The 18,433-nt window shown below is 40.5% G+C and overlaps 1 protein-coding gene across 1 annotated transcript; it reads left to right on the top strand.

Moving 5' to 3' along the window:
- The first annotated feature begins 627 nt into the window (after positions 1-627).
- On the top strand, positions 628-1,862 carry LOC139395949 (twist-related protein 2-like). Its single transcript, XM_071143260.1, has 2 exons — positions 628-1,295; positions 1,629-1,862. The coding sequence occupies exon 1, from the start codon at positions 762-764 to the stop codon at positions 1,263-1,265; it is 504 nt and encodes a 167-aa protein (XP_070999361.1). The 5' UTR covers positions 628-761; the 3' UTR covers positions 1,266-1,295; positions 1,629-1,862.
- Positions 1,863-18,433: the final 16,571 nt, after the last annotated feature.

The following is an 18,433-nucleotide window of genomic DNA, read 5'->3' on the forward strand; positions in this document are numbered from 1 at the left end:
TCAGCAGCGGGTTGCCAGTTGTATGTTTACAGGTGGTGTGTGTGTGGTCTATTGGATACGCTCTACTTGTGCGCATGAATGAGCCAGCGTATAATGATAATGTTTATCCAAACTAGAGGAATATAAGAATAACGTTTAGGTATTCATCGTTTGGCTCCATATCGTGTTACTGTTTTACTTTAGTGTTTAATTTCATCTTGAATTACAACATGGTGCATGGCATACATTGAGTTAAAATCTAGATTGTTTGTTGCGCGTAAAAACAAATATTGCATTCAACGCTTAAACGTATTTATGTTTTACCTAATAGTGTCATTACACATTAGCATATTCAATGAGATTTAGATCAAACAAAATGTGTTACTTTGATAAGCCTATCCAATTTATATTCTAGGCTTTACAATACCAATCCCGCCATTGATGAAGTAGCTTTCAGAGGTCTCCGACTTTGTTTTCAGCAGACCATGCAGCGAGAGGAGTTCCTCATAGTTCCTTGCTCGCGCCCACCCCTCTTTACACGTAATATACTTTATTGGCCAATCCTCTCTCTCTCCAAATCTTTACGCCATACAGGCTATAAGAACTCCGTAACTTTCTCAAGTATCAGAAAACATTTCTTGTCTCGGGATCCCATGTATGGATACTTTATTATTGGTGTCTTCAAAGGCGGTGAATCGAAGGCGCAACTGGAAATAACCGTTAACTTGATGCGTGGATCATTCGGACTGACTGTCGCTTGTCTGTCTTCTAACTAAGGGGTGATGTCTGAGGAAATGACCGGGGAAGAGTCGAGCTCCCCAGGCTCTCCACTAGACAGTCTCGGCAACAGTGAGGGGGAACTGGATAGGCAACCGAAGAGATGTGGGAGGAAAAGGACATCAAGCAGGAAAAACGGGGAGGATTCAGATAGCCCTACCCCTGGGAAAAGAGGGAAAAAGTCAAGCAGCAGCAGTCCACATTCTTTCGAAGACCTACAGACGCAACGAGTCATGGCGAACGTGCGCGAGCGGCAGAGGACGCAGTCACTCAACGAAGCTTTCTCGTCTTTGCGGAAAATCATCCCCACTTTGCCTTCAGACAAACTGAGCAAAATACAAACCTTAAAACTTGCTGCCAGGTACATCGATTTCCTGTACCAAGTTCTGCAGAGCGATGAATTGGACTCCAAAATGGCAAGTTGTAGTTATGTGGCTCATGAGAGATTAAGCTATGCGTTTTCTGTATGGAGGATGGAGGGCGCTTGGTCCATGTCAGCATCTCACTAGCTCACGGCCGAAGAGTTGTAGTCCAAAATGGTATGCTCTGTTTTCCAACTCATTGTCTTACTTTTTAAGACCGTACTACATTGCAACCATTTCAGTTGATGTTCGTTGTACAAAATGGCTAAATACAAAAATAATCACTTTAGGCCTATGGGCCTACTACATTTGACTACAGCCTATTTGGGCTATTGTTTTTTTAACAGTATCAGTTTAAATAGTGTTCTACTTTAATAGACTATTGTACTTTCCTGGATCTGTGAGTCATACTGCAGCCATAAACAAGTCTAGGTTGCTGTGTTTTGTTGAACTTTTTCGTAGTCAGGCGTCAATAATTAATCGTATTTTTTATAATTTTCTGATCTGCAGGTGACAGCTGATTCTGCTTATCAGTATGACAACGGGGCAATTCTGGAGAATAATGCTGGAAACACACAAAGCTGCGGTTTATGGGAGCAAACTTTGACAACCATTTAAAACCAAAAAGGACAGGGCGTGGGGAGAGCACTTTGCCTGGGAAAGGCCCGCGTTTGGACGACCTGGATCTGCATTCGAGTGCTAGGCTACTACACTACTACATTCTGAAATACGTTAGTTTTTTTTATTGTTGACGACGAATGTTACTTGGAAATGTATGTTTTCATGCATGTCTTTGACTCTGTGGACCGTATTCTGTGGAGGTTAAAGGGCCGCATCGACGCATTTGTCTCAGTTTCCGTGTGAGACTTTCGATGTGGACTGACTGCGGTATTATAGGCTAATGGGTTGAAATAATGTGTCGCCAACCTGTGCAAAAATAATTGAGGTTATTCTTTTCAGAATACATGTATTTATTTATTGATGACACGTGTTACATGAGGAATAGATCTTATGTCTGAAATGCATTCCTATTTTTATTATTGTTGTGTAAATAATTGTATATTTTCCGCAATAAAGTAAATGATAAAACAAAATGATTTCCCTTTTTACTTCATTAATTAAGTTTCAACCAAACACATATGGTATGATTATACAAATCTAAATGTCCTAGGATCGAACAATTGTCAAATACTTTAGTAATTCCCTCTTTTGATGCAAACATGCAATCTTATGCAGCAGAGTTATCTGGTAGGCTACCAGTTAGGCTACTTCGACTTTTATTCTGACACAAATAGTTAATAAATTGGCGGTAAGTCTTCACATTGAAGTGAATGTTTATAATGTGTCCTGCTCCAATCCACAAGTGGACCATGCTTAACATTCACATTTACGACAACAACTTTCGCAGAGATCATTCAGTAAGAGGTGTGTATGCAATGTATTAAAACTGTGTCCACCTGGGAAACGTTTCACGGTTGTTTTTGGCATGGTCTTATAATCAACATAATCACGCTTCATCTTAAACCAACATACTCCTGAAATGCCTCCGAATATCGGATTTCTCTCGACCCAATGGGACTATAGGTTATGTTATAGGTTATGAAAGACTAAATAATCATACTATTTATTAGGTTTGTTTTGTAGTAATGAACGGACATCGTTGGAATAATGTATTATTATTATTATTATGAACAATATTATTATTAGCCTATTTGTAAAATAAACCAGACTACTGCTTTAATTATTATTGTATAGTAGTAGGCAAACTTTGCCGTTTTTAATTGTGTAGCAACACTTTGTGCGCCACTAAAGCCTATAGTGTTGACATTTGCTATTAGTACATGTTCCTGATAAATGAGGTTACTCCATTTTCCTGATCAATTAGGTTATTACATGTTCCTGGTAAATTAGATGATTCAATTTCCTGACAAATGAGGTTATTCCATGTTCCTGATGAGGTTATTCCATGTTCCTGATGGAGGTTATTCCATGTTCCTGATGAATGAGGTTATTCCATGTTCCTGATAAATTTATTTATTCCATGTTCCTGATAAATTAGGTTATTCCATTTTCCTGATAAATGAGGTTATTCAGTTTTCCTGATAAATGAGGTTATTCCATGTTCCTGATAAATGAGTTTATTCCATGTTCCTGATAAATGAGGTTATTCCACGTTCCTGATAAAGAATAAAGAAGGTTATTCCACGTTCCTGATAAATGAGTTTATTCCATGTTCCTGATAAATAAGGTTATTCAGTGTTCCTGATAAATGAGTTTATTCCATGTTCCTGATAAATGAGGTTATTCCATGTTCCTGATAAATTAGGTTATTCCGTTTTCCTGATAAATTAGGTTATTATGTTTTCATATTAAATTAGGTTATACCATGTTCCTGATAAATGAGTTTATTCCACGTTCCTGTTAATGAGATTATTCCATGTTCCTGATATATTAGATTATTCTGTGTTCCTGATAAATGAGATTATTCCATGTTTCTGATAAATGAAGTTACTCTAGTTTTAGTTTTGCAAAAGCTGAAACATACTAAATTAATATAGGCCTATTCAATTGTGATATATATTGATATGCGATTCATAACACCTTAAATCATGATATTGCATATAGCCTAGTATGTAGCCTAGACGATGTAGCAGGCCTATTGTAATTGACTGTCTGTATTATTTTAGGCTACTTCTAATCTATTCACAAAGAGTCATGTTACTTTGCTAAATGTAATAGGCTACTGATGCGAGACAGAGTCAAATATTAAGCTTACGTTAACAAATCTTGTTGGTGGGTTTTATTTTCTGTCTGTGGCTTTCATATAAACATAAACTATTTAATAAATCGAACTGATGAGCGCACGTTATTTCCCATATGGCGGGCTATAATAGCAAGCGCTCAGGCTAAAGCTCCTGCCAAACCGCCTGTAAATCAAAGCGCGTCTAATGAATTGATCCCCATGACGTTGTCCCCATATTCTTCACCGATTTATTTGAGATGAACGGGTGTTGATAGATTATTAGCATTAGCATGTATTAAAGGCCATGTGTATCAGTTTTAGATGCTGTGCAAACATGTCCCTTTATGGCAGATAACGCAGAACAACTGATTGTCAATCTGAGATCGCAGGCGTGTTCCCTCAGAATACATGTTCAATCAAAGTATTGCATAGCCTGCAGTTACTGCCCCTGGACGCTTCATCTATCCATCCGTTTGTTGAATCTGGAAAAGTATTTTGGACTCTTCAACCCTCCTGAAGTCGTTTAATTCAAAGCACGTGTCCGTTTGAAGGTGTGCAATTGGCTTGTGAGGCATGTATGGAATTCCCAGATGTCTATGAAATTCAAGGCGTCTTTGGTAGGCCCTGTAGGCTAGTGTGAGGTGGTGGAGTATACAGCCAGCATTTGTGAAAGTCTCCTATACACCGCTTGTTTTTATGGACACAGTCACTGCAGAATCAAAAGAAAAGTTCCAAAACGCAAAATAGAGTTATGTGCAAACTAAAAACCTGAATGCAAAAGATAAACCTAGTCCTTAGCCTACCTAAGAACACAACTTGCTTATATGAACATCCAAGCTGTTCCCGTTGACAAGCAAAATAGCTTAATTTGAAGTCAACAAACTCTCTCCAACTCAGAAATGTAATACAACTAAGAGCAAGTATACGTTCCTGTGTTTGCGGAGAGGAGTTGGTAACGGACACGACGCAGAGAGAGGCACCGAATGAAACCTATTCTGAACAGATGTTAGTATTTTACAAAAGTCACGTGAAATGAACAGATGTTGTTGTAGAACAGGGACTCGCCTTGGTTCGAGAGCATTCCTCGACAGAAAGACTTCGAAATAAGATCGGAGAGAAGCATTAGCGTTCTATTCACAACAAAAAACGACTCAGCACATCGTGTGGGTGATAATAGATTACCACGGGCCTCACCTGCGATGGAACCTCGGCCTACGTCCCATAGGAAATCTATCAAACTAAAATGGACGGTTCCAACCGCGCAGGAATTTGCTGGAGATGGGGGTAAGAGAATATAGCATTTTTTTAAATATGTGCTGGGAGAAGGCCTACAGCAATCGACGTCAATGTTGTTAACCAGTATTATGTAAGTTGTTTTGATAATGGCAGGATGCAATACCGTATCCCAGTGGTTGTTGGAAAGACGCCAAATAACGTCTGATAGTTATTGAAACGCGCTTATCTATTGAGATGTTGAATATAATATAGGCCAGGCCTGTGTGGAATTGTACTTTGGTACAAAGGGTTAGTCTGAAATGGGCCTTCAATACGACCTGCAGTGAGTTTCCTGCTCTTCGTTGACTGCTAAACCTTAGCCAATACTTTGCAGAGTTTCTTTTCTTAGAAAATCGGGATGCAAAATGATACCTCTTTGTTAGAAAACGGGGACGTAAAATGTTCGATGACAAATATGTGGTTTTGAAAAGGACAAGAAAATAAAATAAATCTATCATAAATCAATATAATACAGACTATTTATTGTCTGTGTTGACCAATAACGGAATGTTTTCTATACGGGTTGAAGTAATTGTGATGTTCCTAATAAGCAAATTATAGGCCTACCGAATGTATAATTTAAATGCAATGTAAGAATGAAATAAAGTGATTTTAAAATAAAAATGTGAAATAATCCCTCATCCCTGTAGTCTCGGTTTATATCACTGGGTGCCAATAACTTTATCAGAAAAGGAGTCTTGAATAAATAACTGCATACACTGGTAACAGTTGTTCATTATCTCCAGAATCCATTCCTTCCTTCGAGGATATATGGCTTTCTGATACTGTCTTGTACTATTCTATATTCAGTTCATTCGTTTCTTAATAAGATTTGGCCCAAGGTAAATTACATAAAATAATATTTTGGCCTAAAATACATTTTATCAAATTGTTATTTATAATTATACACAATTTATTATGATGAATATTATGATTGTTATTATGATTGTTATTATTATTATAATAATAATAATTATTATATAATTGACACACAAATGGGGCGAGGGGTGCCTGAGTTCTGATATAGCAGGGGACTAGGTCAAGTGGACAGAGTAAATAATGACTGTGACATACATGAGAACAGGTGGAGTATAGACCTATTCTACCATGAGAACAGGTGGAGTATAGACCCATTCTACCATGAGAACAGGTGGAGTACAGACCTATTCTACCATGAGAACAGGTGGAGTATAGGCCTGTTCTACCATGAGAACAGGTGGAGTACAGACCTATTCTACCATGATAACAGGTGGAGTATAGACCTATTCTACCATGAGAACAGGTGGAGTATAGACCTATTCTACCATGAGAACAGGTGGAGTACAGACCTATTCTACCATGAGAACAGGTGGAGTACAGACCTATTCTACCATGATAACAGGTGGAGTATAGACCTATTCTACCATGATAACAGGTGGAGTATAGACCTATTATACCATGAGAACAGGTGGAGTACAGACCTATTCTACCATGATAACAGGTGGAGTATAGACCCATTCTACCATGAGAACAGGTGGAGTACAGACCTATTCTACCATGATAACAGGTGGAGTATAGACCTATTCTACCATGAGAACAGGTGGAGTACAGACCCATTCTACCATGAGAACAGGTGGAGTACAGACCTATTCTACCATGAGAACAGGTGGAGTATAGACCTATTCTACCATGAGAACAGGTGGAGTACAGACCTATTCTACCATGATAACAGGTGGAGTATAGACCTATTCTACCATGAGAACAGGTGGAGTACAGACCTATTCTACCATGAGAACAGGTGGAGTACAGACCTATTCTACCATGAGAACAGGTGGAGTATAGACCTATTCTACCATGAGAACAGGTGGAGTACAGACCTATTCTACCATGATAACAGGTGGAGTATAGACCTATTCTACCATGAGAACAGGTGGAGTACAGACCTATTCTACCATGAGAACAGGTGGAGTACAGACCTATTCTACCATGAGAACAGGTGGAGTATAGACCTGTTCTACCATAGGCCGCTTTCCTAATAGCACACAATCCTTTCATAAATAGCATAAGCTACTATTCCAATGACGTTATTTTCAATGGCTAAATATGTACACACCCATTATAAATGTTGTGAAACATATAAACATTCTCAATGGCCAAGTCGTTCCGGGCCGCATCAAAACTTTCCGTGGTGAAGGACAGGACAAGTCTGTCCAGGCCGCATCAAAACTTTCCGTGTTAAAGGACAGGACAAGTCGGTCCAGGCCGCATCAAAACTTTCCGTGGTGAAGGACAGGACAAGTCGGTCCAGGCCGCATCAAAACTTTCCGTGGTGAAGGACAGGACAAGTCGGTCCAGGCCGCATCAAAACTTTCCGTGGTGAAGGACAGGATAAGTCTGTCCAGGCCGCATCAAAACTTTCCGTGTTGAAGGACAGGACAAGTCGTTCCAGGCCGCATCAAAACTTTCCGTGTTGAAGGACAGGACAAGTCGTTCCAGGCCGCATCAAAACTTTCCGTGTTGAAGGACAGGACAAGTCGGTCCAGGCCGCATCAAAACTTTCCGTGGTGAAGAACAGGACAAGTCTGCCCAGGCCGCATCAAAACTTTCCGTGGTGAAGGACAGGACAGTAGTCGGTAGATGCAACTTGATCATAATGGGGCGGCAGGTAGCCTAGTGGTCAGAGCGTTGGACTAGTAACCGGAAGGTTGCAAGAACAAATCCCCGAGCAAATCTGTCGTTCTGCCACTGAACAAGGAAGGTAACCCACTGTTCCTAGGCCGTCATTGAAAATAAGAATTTGTTCTTAACTGACCTGCCTAGTTAAATAAAGGTAATATTAAAAACAATTATATTGGGCACGCCACGTCATTTCAACGTGGACAATTGGGTAATATTTGGTTGAGACGTTGATGAGATTACAACCTTTATTCACCCACTCAAAAATACACCCAAAAGTTAGTTGAATTTCCAATGTGTTGTCACTATGCGTACAAAACGTACAAAATCATTTTAGACCCAAGCCACCCGGACTTTGAGCTACTCCCCTCTGGGCGCAGCCAAATGTCTATGCACTTTAAAACATTTTTAAAAGCACAGCAAAATTAAAATGGGAATTCAATTTAAAATATATTTTTTATTTATTCAGCATTAATAATGTGTTATCACTGTGTTTAATATTTTAGCAGACCCGAATGACCGGGATTGCAGTTGAGATGACATTAAAAGTACATGGCGCAAGTGATCAATGCCGTTAGAGATTCTGCGCAGATTATTACAGTAATTGTGAAGCTCTCCACAGACCTGCATAGGTCACGCATGCTATCTTCAACATGCACGCGTTATATGATTACACAACAAGACATGTATAGGTCATGCATGCTATCTTCAACATGCACGCGTTATATGATTACACAACAAGACATACATAGGTCATGCATGCTATCTTCAACATGCACGCGTTATATGATTACAACACATGCAATCTTCAACATGCAGGCGTTATATGATTACACAACAAGACATGCTTGCATACATGCATGCCATCTTCAACATGCAGGCGTTATATGATTACACAACAAGACATGTATAGTTACAGTAACCTCAATGTGGCCATGGATGTGATACTCATTTTAATGTTGAATGTTACATTCGTTTGTAAAATAGCCATAACTTAATATTACAAACCTAATATTGAATTGTCTTTGGTTGACAATGCAACCAGATATCAACATTTAAAGGAGATGTATCTACTGCTTGGATAGTTCCATCTGAACCACTGGCTTAATCACAGTCTTTCACTTATATTTTTGGTTGAGTTAGAGAGGTGAATCCAACATACAGTATAATTGGTTAACTTGACCTAGTGGCATCCCAATAAGAAACAGGTACAGACTGCAGAGCTGAGACCTAGTGGCATCCCAATAAGAAACAGGTGCAGACTGCAGAGCTGTAAGACCTAGTGGCATCCCAATAAGAAACAGGTGCAGACTGCAGAGCTGAGACCTAGTGGCATCCCAATAAGAAACAGGTGCAGACTGCAGAGCTATAAGACCTAGTGGCATCCCAATAAGAAACAGGTACAGACTGCAGAGCTGAGACCTAGTGGCATCCCAATAAGAAACAGGTGCAGACTGCAAAGCACTCCAACTATGTGAGGATTCAACAAAGGACCGGTGCAGACCAGGGCTGGAGATAAGATCAAAGATACAGTATTTCAATCCAGACAAGGCTTTGGTAGACCTCAATGTGGCCATGGATGTGATACTCATTTTAATGTTGAATGTTACATTCGTTTGTAAAATAGCCGTAACTTAATATTACAAACCTAATATTGAATTGTCTTTGGTTGACAATGCAACCAGATATCAACATTTAAAGGAGATGTATCTACTGCTTGGATAGTTCCATCTGAACCACTGGCTTAATCACAGTCTTTCACTTATATTTTTGGTTGAGTTAGAGAGGTGAATCCAACATACAGTATAATTGGTTAACTTGTGGACAAATAAATATGCAATTTGTTGTATTTCAAAAGTGATATTGATTAGTCTTTGGTTGTCAACACAACCAAATATCAACGTATGAGATATGCACCTTCTGCTTGATAGTTCCATCTGTGCCATTGACTTAGTCTGGCTTTAATTACAGTTGTCTACAATGAATCATTGATATGTTGTATTCATGTCTCCATTTCATCCAAAAATCTCATTTAAAGAATAGGACTAAATGAAAGAAAATCTAACTTTAAATGCACTTTAAAAAGTTAAATTTGATTTAGGCCTATTCTTTAACACAGACGTTGGTTAAAACCCTGGATGGGAGGCCAAAGAGTAGCTGTAGATAGATACATCAATTCTCCAGTAGGAGGTGCTTCCCAGTGGAGTTAAGTTGAAGATCTGACGTTGTTTGAAAGGTACATGTCTAATACATATTTTATCCAAGGTTTGTCTATGTTGAAGTTTGTTTACCATGATGACATAATCCTGTAGTTCAAATTTCACCCTTAAAACAACAGTTTTAAATTGTACTTTTTTCAAATCCAATGTATTTTCCACATAGATTCCACATCACAATACCTTCACACATGACGTTGAAACAACCTTGATTCAACCACTTTGTGACCAGTGGGGAACTTCAATTTCCACTACACCCTCGCTGATTATTCAGCTATAATATGTAAAGTGATAATATGATTGAAAATATAATTGATTGACGAATGTAACAATTTAGATGGAAATATCTGACAGAATACATTGCAATGACGAATAGACTATGATGAATAGACTATGACGAATAGACTATGACGAATAGACTATGACGAATAGACTATGACGAATAGACTATGACGAATAGACTATGGATATATTGCAGGGCAATGGACTTGACAATATTTTGTTTGGTGGATTTAACTGTGGGCCACAGGTGCCGACTGCAGAGCTGAGACCTAGTGGCATCCCAATAAGAAACAGGTGCAGACTGCAGAGCTGAGACCTACTGGCATCCCAATAAGAAACAGGTGCAGACTGCAGAGCTGAGACCTACTGGCATCCCAATAAGAAACAGGTGCAGACTGCAGAGCTGAGACCTACTGGCATCCCAATAAGAAACAGGTGCCGACTGCAGAGCTATAAGACCTAGTGGCATCCCAATAAGAAACAGGTGCAGACTGCAGAGCTGAGACCTAGTGGCATCCCAATAAGAAACAGGTGCCGACTGCAGAGCTGAGACCTACTGGCATCCCAATAAGAAACAGGTGCCGACTGCAGAGCTGAGACCTACTGGCATCCCAATAAGAAACAGGTGCCGACTGCAGAGCTATAAGACCTAGTGGCATCCCAAAAAGAAACATGTGCAGACTGCAGAGCTATAATCCCTAGTGGCATCCCAATAAGAAACAGGTGCAGACTGCAGAGCTGAGACCTACTGGCATCCCAATAAGAAACAGGTGCAGACTGCAGAGCTGAGACCTAGTGGCATCCCAATAAGAAACATGTGCAGACTGCAGAGCTGAGACCTAGTGGCATCCCAATAAGAAACAGGTACAGACTGCAGAGCTGAGACCTAGTGGCATCCCAATAAGAAACAGGTACAGACTGCAGAGCTGAGACCTAGTGGCATCCCAATAAGAAACATGTGCAGACTGCAGAGCTGAGACCTAGTGGCATCCCAATAAGAAACAGGTACAGACTGCAGAGCTGAGACCTACTGGCATCCCAATAAGAAACAGGTGCCGACTGCAGAGCTGAGACCTACTGGCATCCCAATAAGAAACAGGTGCCGACTGCAGAGCTGAGACCTACTGGCATCCCAATAAGAAACAGGTGCCGACTGCAGAGCTGAGACCTACTGGCATCCCAATAAGAAACATGTGCAGACTGCAGAGCTGAGACCTAGTGGCATCCCAATAAGAAACAGGTACAGACTGCAGAGCTGAGACCTAGTGGCATCCCAATAAGAAACAGGTGCCGACTGCAGAGCTATAAGACCTAGTGGCATCCCAATAAGAAACAGGTGCAGACTGCAGAGCTGAGACCTAGTGGCATCCCAATAAGAAACAGGTGCCGACTGCAGAGCTGAGACCTACTGGCATCCAAATAAGAAACAGGTGCCGACTGCAGAGCTGAGACCTACTGGCATCCCAATAAGAAACAGGTGCCGACTGCAGAGCTATAAGACCTAGTGGCATCCCAAAAAGAAACATGTGCAGACTGCAGAGCTATAATCCCTAGTGGCATCCCAATAAGAAACAGGTGCAGACTGCAGAGCTGAGACCTACTGGCATCCCAATAAGAAACAGGTGCAGACTGCAGAGCTGAGACCTAGTGGCATCCCAATAAGAAACATGTGCAGACTGCAGAGCTGAGACCTAGTGGCATACCAATAAGAAACAGGTACAGACTGCAGAGCTGAGACCTAGTGGCATCCCAATAAGAAACAGGTACAGACTGCAGAGCTAAGACCTAGTGGCATCCCAATAAGAAACATGTGCAGTCTGCAGAGCTGAGACCTAGTGGCATCCCAATAAGAAACAGGTACAGACTGCAGAGCTGAGACCTACTGGCATCCCAATAAGAAACAGGTGCCGACTGCAGAGCTGAGACCTACTGGCATCCCAATAAGAAACAGGTGCCGACTGCAGAGCTGAGACCTACTGGCATCCCAATAAGAAACAGGTGCCGACTGCAGAGCTGAGACCTACTGGCATCCCAATAAGAAACATGTGCAGACTGCAGAGCTGAGACCTAGTGGCATCCCAATAAGAAACAGGTACAGACTGCAGAGCTGAGACCTAGTGGCATCCCAATAAGAAACAAGTACAGACTGCAGAGCTATAAGACCTAGTGGCATCCCAATAAGAAACAGGTACAGACTGCAGAGCTGAGACCTAGTGGCATCCCAATAAGAAACAGGTACAGACTGCAGAGCTGAGACCTAGTGGCATCCCAATAAGAAACATGTGCAGACTGCAGAGCTATAAGACCTAGTGGCATCCCAATAAGAAACAGGTACAGACTGCAGAGCTGAGACCTAGTGGCATCCCAATAAGAAACAGGTACAGACTGCAGAGCTGAGACCTAGTGGCATCCCAATAAGAAACAGGTGCAGACTGCAGAGCTATAAGACCTAGTGGCATCCCAATAAGAAACAGGTACAGACTGCAGAGCTATAAGACCTAGTGGCATCCCAATAAGAAACAGGTGCAGACTGCAGAGCTATAAGACCTAGTGGCATCCCAATAAGAAACAGGTGCAGACTGCAAAGCACTCCAACTATGTGAGGATTCAACAAAGGACCGGTGCAGACCAGGGCTGGAGATAAGATCAAAGATACAGTATTTCAATCCAGACAAGGCTTTGGTAGACAGGAGACACGCACGCACGCACACACACACACACACACACACACACACACACACACACACACACACACACACACACACACACACACACACACACACACACACACACACACACACACACACACACACACACACACACACACACACACCCTGAGGTTGTAAGTCTGCTGATTGTTTGAATACTGAAAATCTATGAATAATTAATGAACGATACCCCTCATATTCAGTCCAGATGTGCTGATCTACAATATAAATATCTAAAATTGCAACAATTAATTTGGTGTTGTCCACATATAGTTGCTATACACCAGCTTACATTGACACATCCTCCAGTGTCAGAGAGATCACCTCAGGGTCTCTGAAAAAGAAAGGACCAGTCCCATTGGTTCCTGCACTCTTAGCTGTATATTATGGAAGGTAAGACAGAGACACAAAGCTATGATTATTATTACAGACAAAGTGAGACTCATCCAGCAGAAATGAAGACTAAGGCCCCTGGTTGCATCCCAAATGGTACCCCATTGCCTACATAGTGCATCCTTTTTATCTATGGACCTTGGTCAAAAGTATTGCACTATATAGGGAATAGAGGGCCATTTGAGACTCCCACCATCTCCCCTGTAGCTCTGTACTGTTCTAGAAGGTAAGGGGAGGGCTTGTTGAATCTGTTTAGCTTTGCTGTTGTAGGAACAGTGTGGATGCATGCCAAATGTCTCCCTATTGCCTGTATAGTGTATTATTTTTGACCTGGTTAAAAGTAGTGCACTATATAGGGAATAGTGTTCCATTTGAGTCACAACCTCTAGCTGCCTTGTGCTTTACAATGAAAAACCCTGAGAGCTGTGTGGACAGGCAAGATGTCTATGAGGTTTACTAAGTGGAACAAGCTCTGACATGGCATGAGTTGTTTCTGTATTTATTTACTTACTTACATGCATTTACCAGGTAAGGTGTTTAAAAACATGTCGTTACAACAACAACTTGGGGAGGAGGATAGGACAGGGATTGAATGAGCCCATTGGAAGCTGGGAATGAGTAGAGGTGCACATCCACAGTACACTAAATGTACGATTTCAGCACTGAGACTAAAGCCTATATCTTTATAGTGTCATTCAACTGGAGAATGTTTGAAAGTAGTAGTCATTTTGATAAGCAGGCGTATTCATGAAAGCAGTGCTGTACAATACTACAGATGGGGATGACTGAACCTTTCCATTCCCGAAGAGATGGACAAAGTATTGCCTGACTGGATGACCAATGAAAAATCTATTCTGTCTTTTCCTCCAAGGCCTTTTCATGTTTGATTTACAGATCTCAGATCATTGTTTCAGTATAACTGAAACCATATTGAGTCAGTTCCAAATGGAACTGACTCAATATGCTGTAGTGCACTACTTTTGACCAGGGCTCATAGGGCTCTTGTCAAAAGTAGTGCACTATGTAGGGAATAGGGTGTAATTATTTGACCCATATCATCTCAGCCTTGGAGGAAAGCTTGTTTTGATTAGGATTTCCCTTGGATTTGTGAATCGATGTATAGCTGGAGAGAGAGAGAGGTGCTTTTCTCTCAGGTGGGTTGGTGAGAGAGTTAATCAGAAGGGGATCATGGTGCTCTCCCAGAAGCTTGGCTGGTGCCTAATTGTGAATTCAGACAAACAAAAGGTGTGATGGGTTCACACTCAAATCCATGTCGCATGAAGCTTGTTTTCACTGCATCAGGAATAGCGTACACGGACGTTTTGGCTTTGCAGCCTTCATCAGTGTGAAGAGAGAAAATGAAACAGACCAGTTAGGCTTGACTTTTTATAAGTCACATGTCCTTACAATACAATCAAAGAATACAGAAATGTTTAGAGAAATGTTCCAGAAATAGATGATCAAATTAGGCTTTTTGAGGAAAAGTCAATATGACTTTCAGGTAGGTCTCAAATAACCAATACAACCTAATCTGGCAGTCGATGTATAAAGTTATGGTAAATTAAATACCTTATTGCTACACTTTGCATTGGTTAGTTTAATGAGCTATGTTGAGAGAGAGTTGACTGAAGCAAGATTTGCATACTTAATTTGCTGGTCAGAGGAAAGGCCAATTCATTCCAGCACAACAATTCACCAAGAATAAAACGTCTGAATCAAATCATAACAGGTCAGTGTTTCATCACAGTGAATGGTACATTGGTAATCCAAAGTGACTGAGTAATTGAAACGTGGCATCAGATTGCGTCCAGAGCCCTGAGTTCTCCCTTCATAGCTGTCCAGAGAACAGGCTAAATGACGGGTTCACCATGCACCTTGTGTTTACGCTAGCTGTGTGCGCCGTGTGCCACCCAGGCTGCAGACAAGACACGGATCAGGGTGCTTTCTGGGGAATACACAATGATGTCACAGACAGGAAATGGCTGGGAATGACTTGGCACCTTGAGGTAGCTGGCTCGCCCCCCATTGGCTCAGAGGCCACCCTGGAATAATAAACAAGCAATCAGGAGGCAGCACGAGAGTACACAAAGGCACTGCAGACGTTCATGGATGATAAAGGCTGATTTTTCATTTGAGGGGGATGATTATTTGTGTTCTCCGGTAAATACAGGGCCCCTCATAGGAGGAGTAAACACACATATGAAGGGAAAAGCGGTTTCGGCCCCAAACACAATGATTTAAAATGTTCTTGTTTATGTCCAACCATGATTAATATAGGCTGCTATATATTTAACCGGAGTTACAGTTTTGAGAGCGTAGCAGAAATCTGATTTTCTGAGGAAGCAGAGAGAAACACCTCCTTGGTAAATGTGAACTGTTTGGCTCTCAAAACTGTTTCAGTCTTTTGGCTGTGTTATCATACCACCTTCACATCCAGCCAGGCTCCGCACAACGCCGCTAGTCCTACAACACATGTGGCTATGGTTTGAATCATGTTTCCAATGCATTTGTAGTCAAATCAGATCATGTCAAAGGGATTCTGTGCACTATATTTGAAGAATTTAAAGGAAGTTACTTTAGGGAAAGGGAAAGGGGGACACCTAGTCAGTTGTACAACTGAATGCCTTCAACTGAAATGTATCTTCCACATTTAACCCAACCCCTCTGAATCAGAGAGGTGCGGGGGGCTGCCTTAATTGACATCCACGTCTTCGGCACCCGGGGAACAGTGGGTTAACTGCCTTGCTCAGTGGCAGAACAACAGATTTTTACCTTTAACATGGGCCTGTGATGTATCTTACTGAACAAGTGCCTCAGGGTCGGCCAAGAGAATGTCAAATGGGGTGCCTACAGTACAGTAATATTAGTTTGTTAGTGAGGTAGTTTCTACCGTACAGTAATATTAGTTTGTTAGTGAGGTAGTTTTTATCGTATAGTAATATTAGTTTGTTAGTGAGGTAGTTTCAACCGTACAGTAATATTAGTTTGTTAATGAGGTAGTTTCAATCGTACAGTAATATTAGTTTGTTAATGAGGTAGTTTTTATCATACAGTAGTATTAGTTTGTTAGTGAGCTAGGGTTTAACGTACAGTAGTATTAGTTTGTTAGTGAGGTAGTATCTACCATACAGTAGTATTAGTTTGTTAATGAGGTAGTTTCAATCATACAGTAATATTAGTTTGTTATTGAGGTAGTTTCTACCGTACAGTAATATTAGTTTGTTAGTGAGGTAGTTTCTACTGCATAGTAATATTAGTTTGTTAGTGAGGTAGTATCTACCATACAGTAGTGTTAGTTTGTTAGTGAGGTAGTTTCTACTGCATAGTAATATTAGTTTGTTAATGAGGTAGTTTCAATCATACAGTAATATTAGTTTGTTATTGAGGTAGTTTCTACCACACAGTAATATTAGTTTGTTAGTGAGGTAGTATCTACCATACAGTAGTATTTGTTTGTTACTGAGGTAGTTTCTACCATATAGTAATATTAGTTTGTTAGTGAGGTAGTATCTACCATACAGTAGTATTCGTTTGTTAATGAGGTAGTTTCAATCGTACAGTAATATTAGTTTGTTAGTGAGGTAGTTTCTACCACACAGTAATATTAGTTTGTTAGTGAGGTAGTTTCTACTGCATAGTAATATTAGTTTGTTTGTGAGGTAGTATCTACCATACAGTAGTTTTAGTTTGTTAGTGAGGTAGTTTCAACCTTAAAGTAGTATTAGTTTGTTTGTGAGGTAGTTTCAATCGTACAGTGATATTAGTTTGTTAGTGAGGTAGTTTCTACCGTACAGTAATATCAGTTTGTTAGCGAGGTAGTTTATACTATACAGTAGTAATTGTTTGTTAGTGAGGTAGTTTCAATCGTACAGTAATATTAGTTTGTTAGTGAGGTAGTTTCAATCGTACAGTAATATTAGTTTGTTAGTGAGGTAGTTTCAATCGTACAGTAATATTAGTTTGTTAGTGAGGTAGTTTTTATCGTATAGTAATATTAGTTTGTTAGTGAGGTAGTTTCTACCGTACAGTAATATTAGTTTGTTAGTGAGGTAGTTTTTATCATACAGTAATATTAGTTTGTTAGTGAGGTAGTTTCAATCGTACAGTAATATTAGTTTGTTAGTGAGGTAGTTTCTACCGTACAGTAATATTAGTTTGTTAGTGAGGTAGTTTTTATCATACAGTAATATTAGTTTGTTAGTGAGGTAGTTTCAATCGTACAGTAATATTAGTTTGTTAGTGAGGTAGTTTCAATCGTACAGTAATATTAGTTTGTTAGTGAGGTAGTTTTTATCGTATAGTAATATTAGTTTGTTAGTGAGGTAGTATCTACCGTACAGTAATATTAGTTTGTTAGTGAGGTAGTTTTTATCATACAGTAATATTAGTTTGTTAGTGAGGTAGTTTTTATCGTATAGTAATATTAGTTTGTTAGTGAGGTAGTTTTTATTGTATAGTAATATTAGTTTCCTGGCCACCTCTCTTCCTGTCCTGCTATAGCCCTGTCCTGGCCCCCTCTCTTCCTGTCCTGGTTTAGCCCGGCCCTGTCCTGGCCTGGGGGTAATTAGCTAGTGCAATGACAGCGGCCATGGCCCCCCTATCCCTTAGGTTCCGCTCTCTCTCTCTTTCTCTCCCCGGGTGCTAATCCCCCTGCCTTCATTAACCTGCCGGCCCAACGTCCCCTACAACACAGCACATAGTGATACTCATGTCACCCTGATAATTGATGTGTTGTTACAGCATTACAATGATCTCCTTCTTCCGTCCTCCTAACAGGGAGTCAGGGAACTTTAATTGCGAGCTAATTTGGAACCAATCTCAACAAATGGGGGAGTATTAGAGGAAGCAGAGAAAATTAAGGCAGGCATGTGCTGAGCTGCGGCATCTTGATCTTATGCAGAGGCTTGTTTGAGAGTTATAAACGCAAGGACGTTGTTTGAGTGATGATGGAAAATAGTCAATGGTATGTTTATTATTTTATTTATTTAACCAGGAAAGTCAGTTAAGATAAAATTATTATTTATCAAGACGGCCTACCCCGGC

The sequence above is a fragment of the Oncorhynchus clarkii genome, unplaced genomic scaffold, assembly GCF_045791955.1.
Source record: "Oncorhynchus clarkii lewisi isolate Uvic-CL-2024 unplaced genomic scaffold, UVic_Ocla_1.0 unplaced_contig_7590_pilon_pilon, whole genome shotgun sequence".
In the NCBI taxonomy this organism is placed as follows: domain Eukaryota; kingdom Metazoa; phylum Chordata; class Actinopteri; order Salmoniformes; family Salmonidae; genus Oncorhynchus; species Oncorhynchus clarkii.

Bases quoted from the DNA above. Each gene is read 5' to 3' on its own strand.
- LOC139395949 (XM_071143260.1), top strand. From the start codon at position 762: ATGTCTGAGGAAATGACCGGGGAAGAGTCGAGCTCCCCAGGCTCTCCA.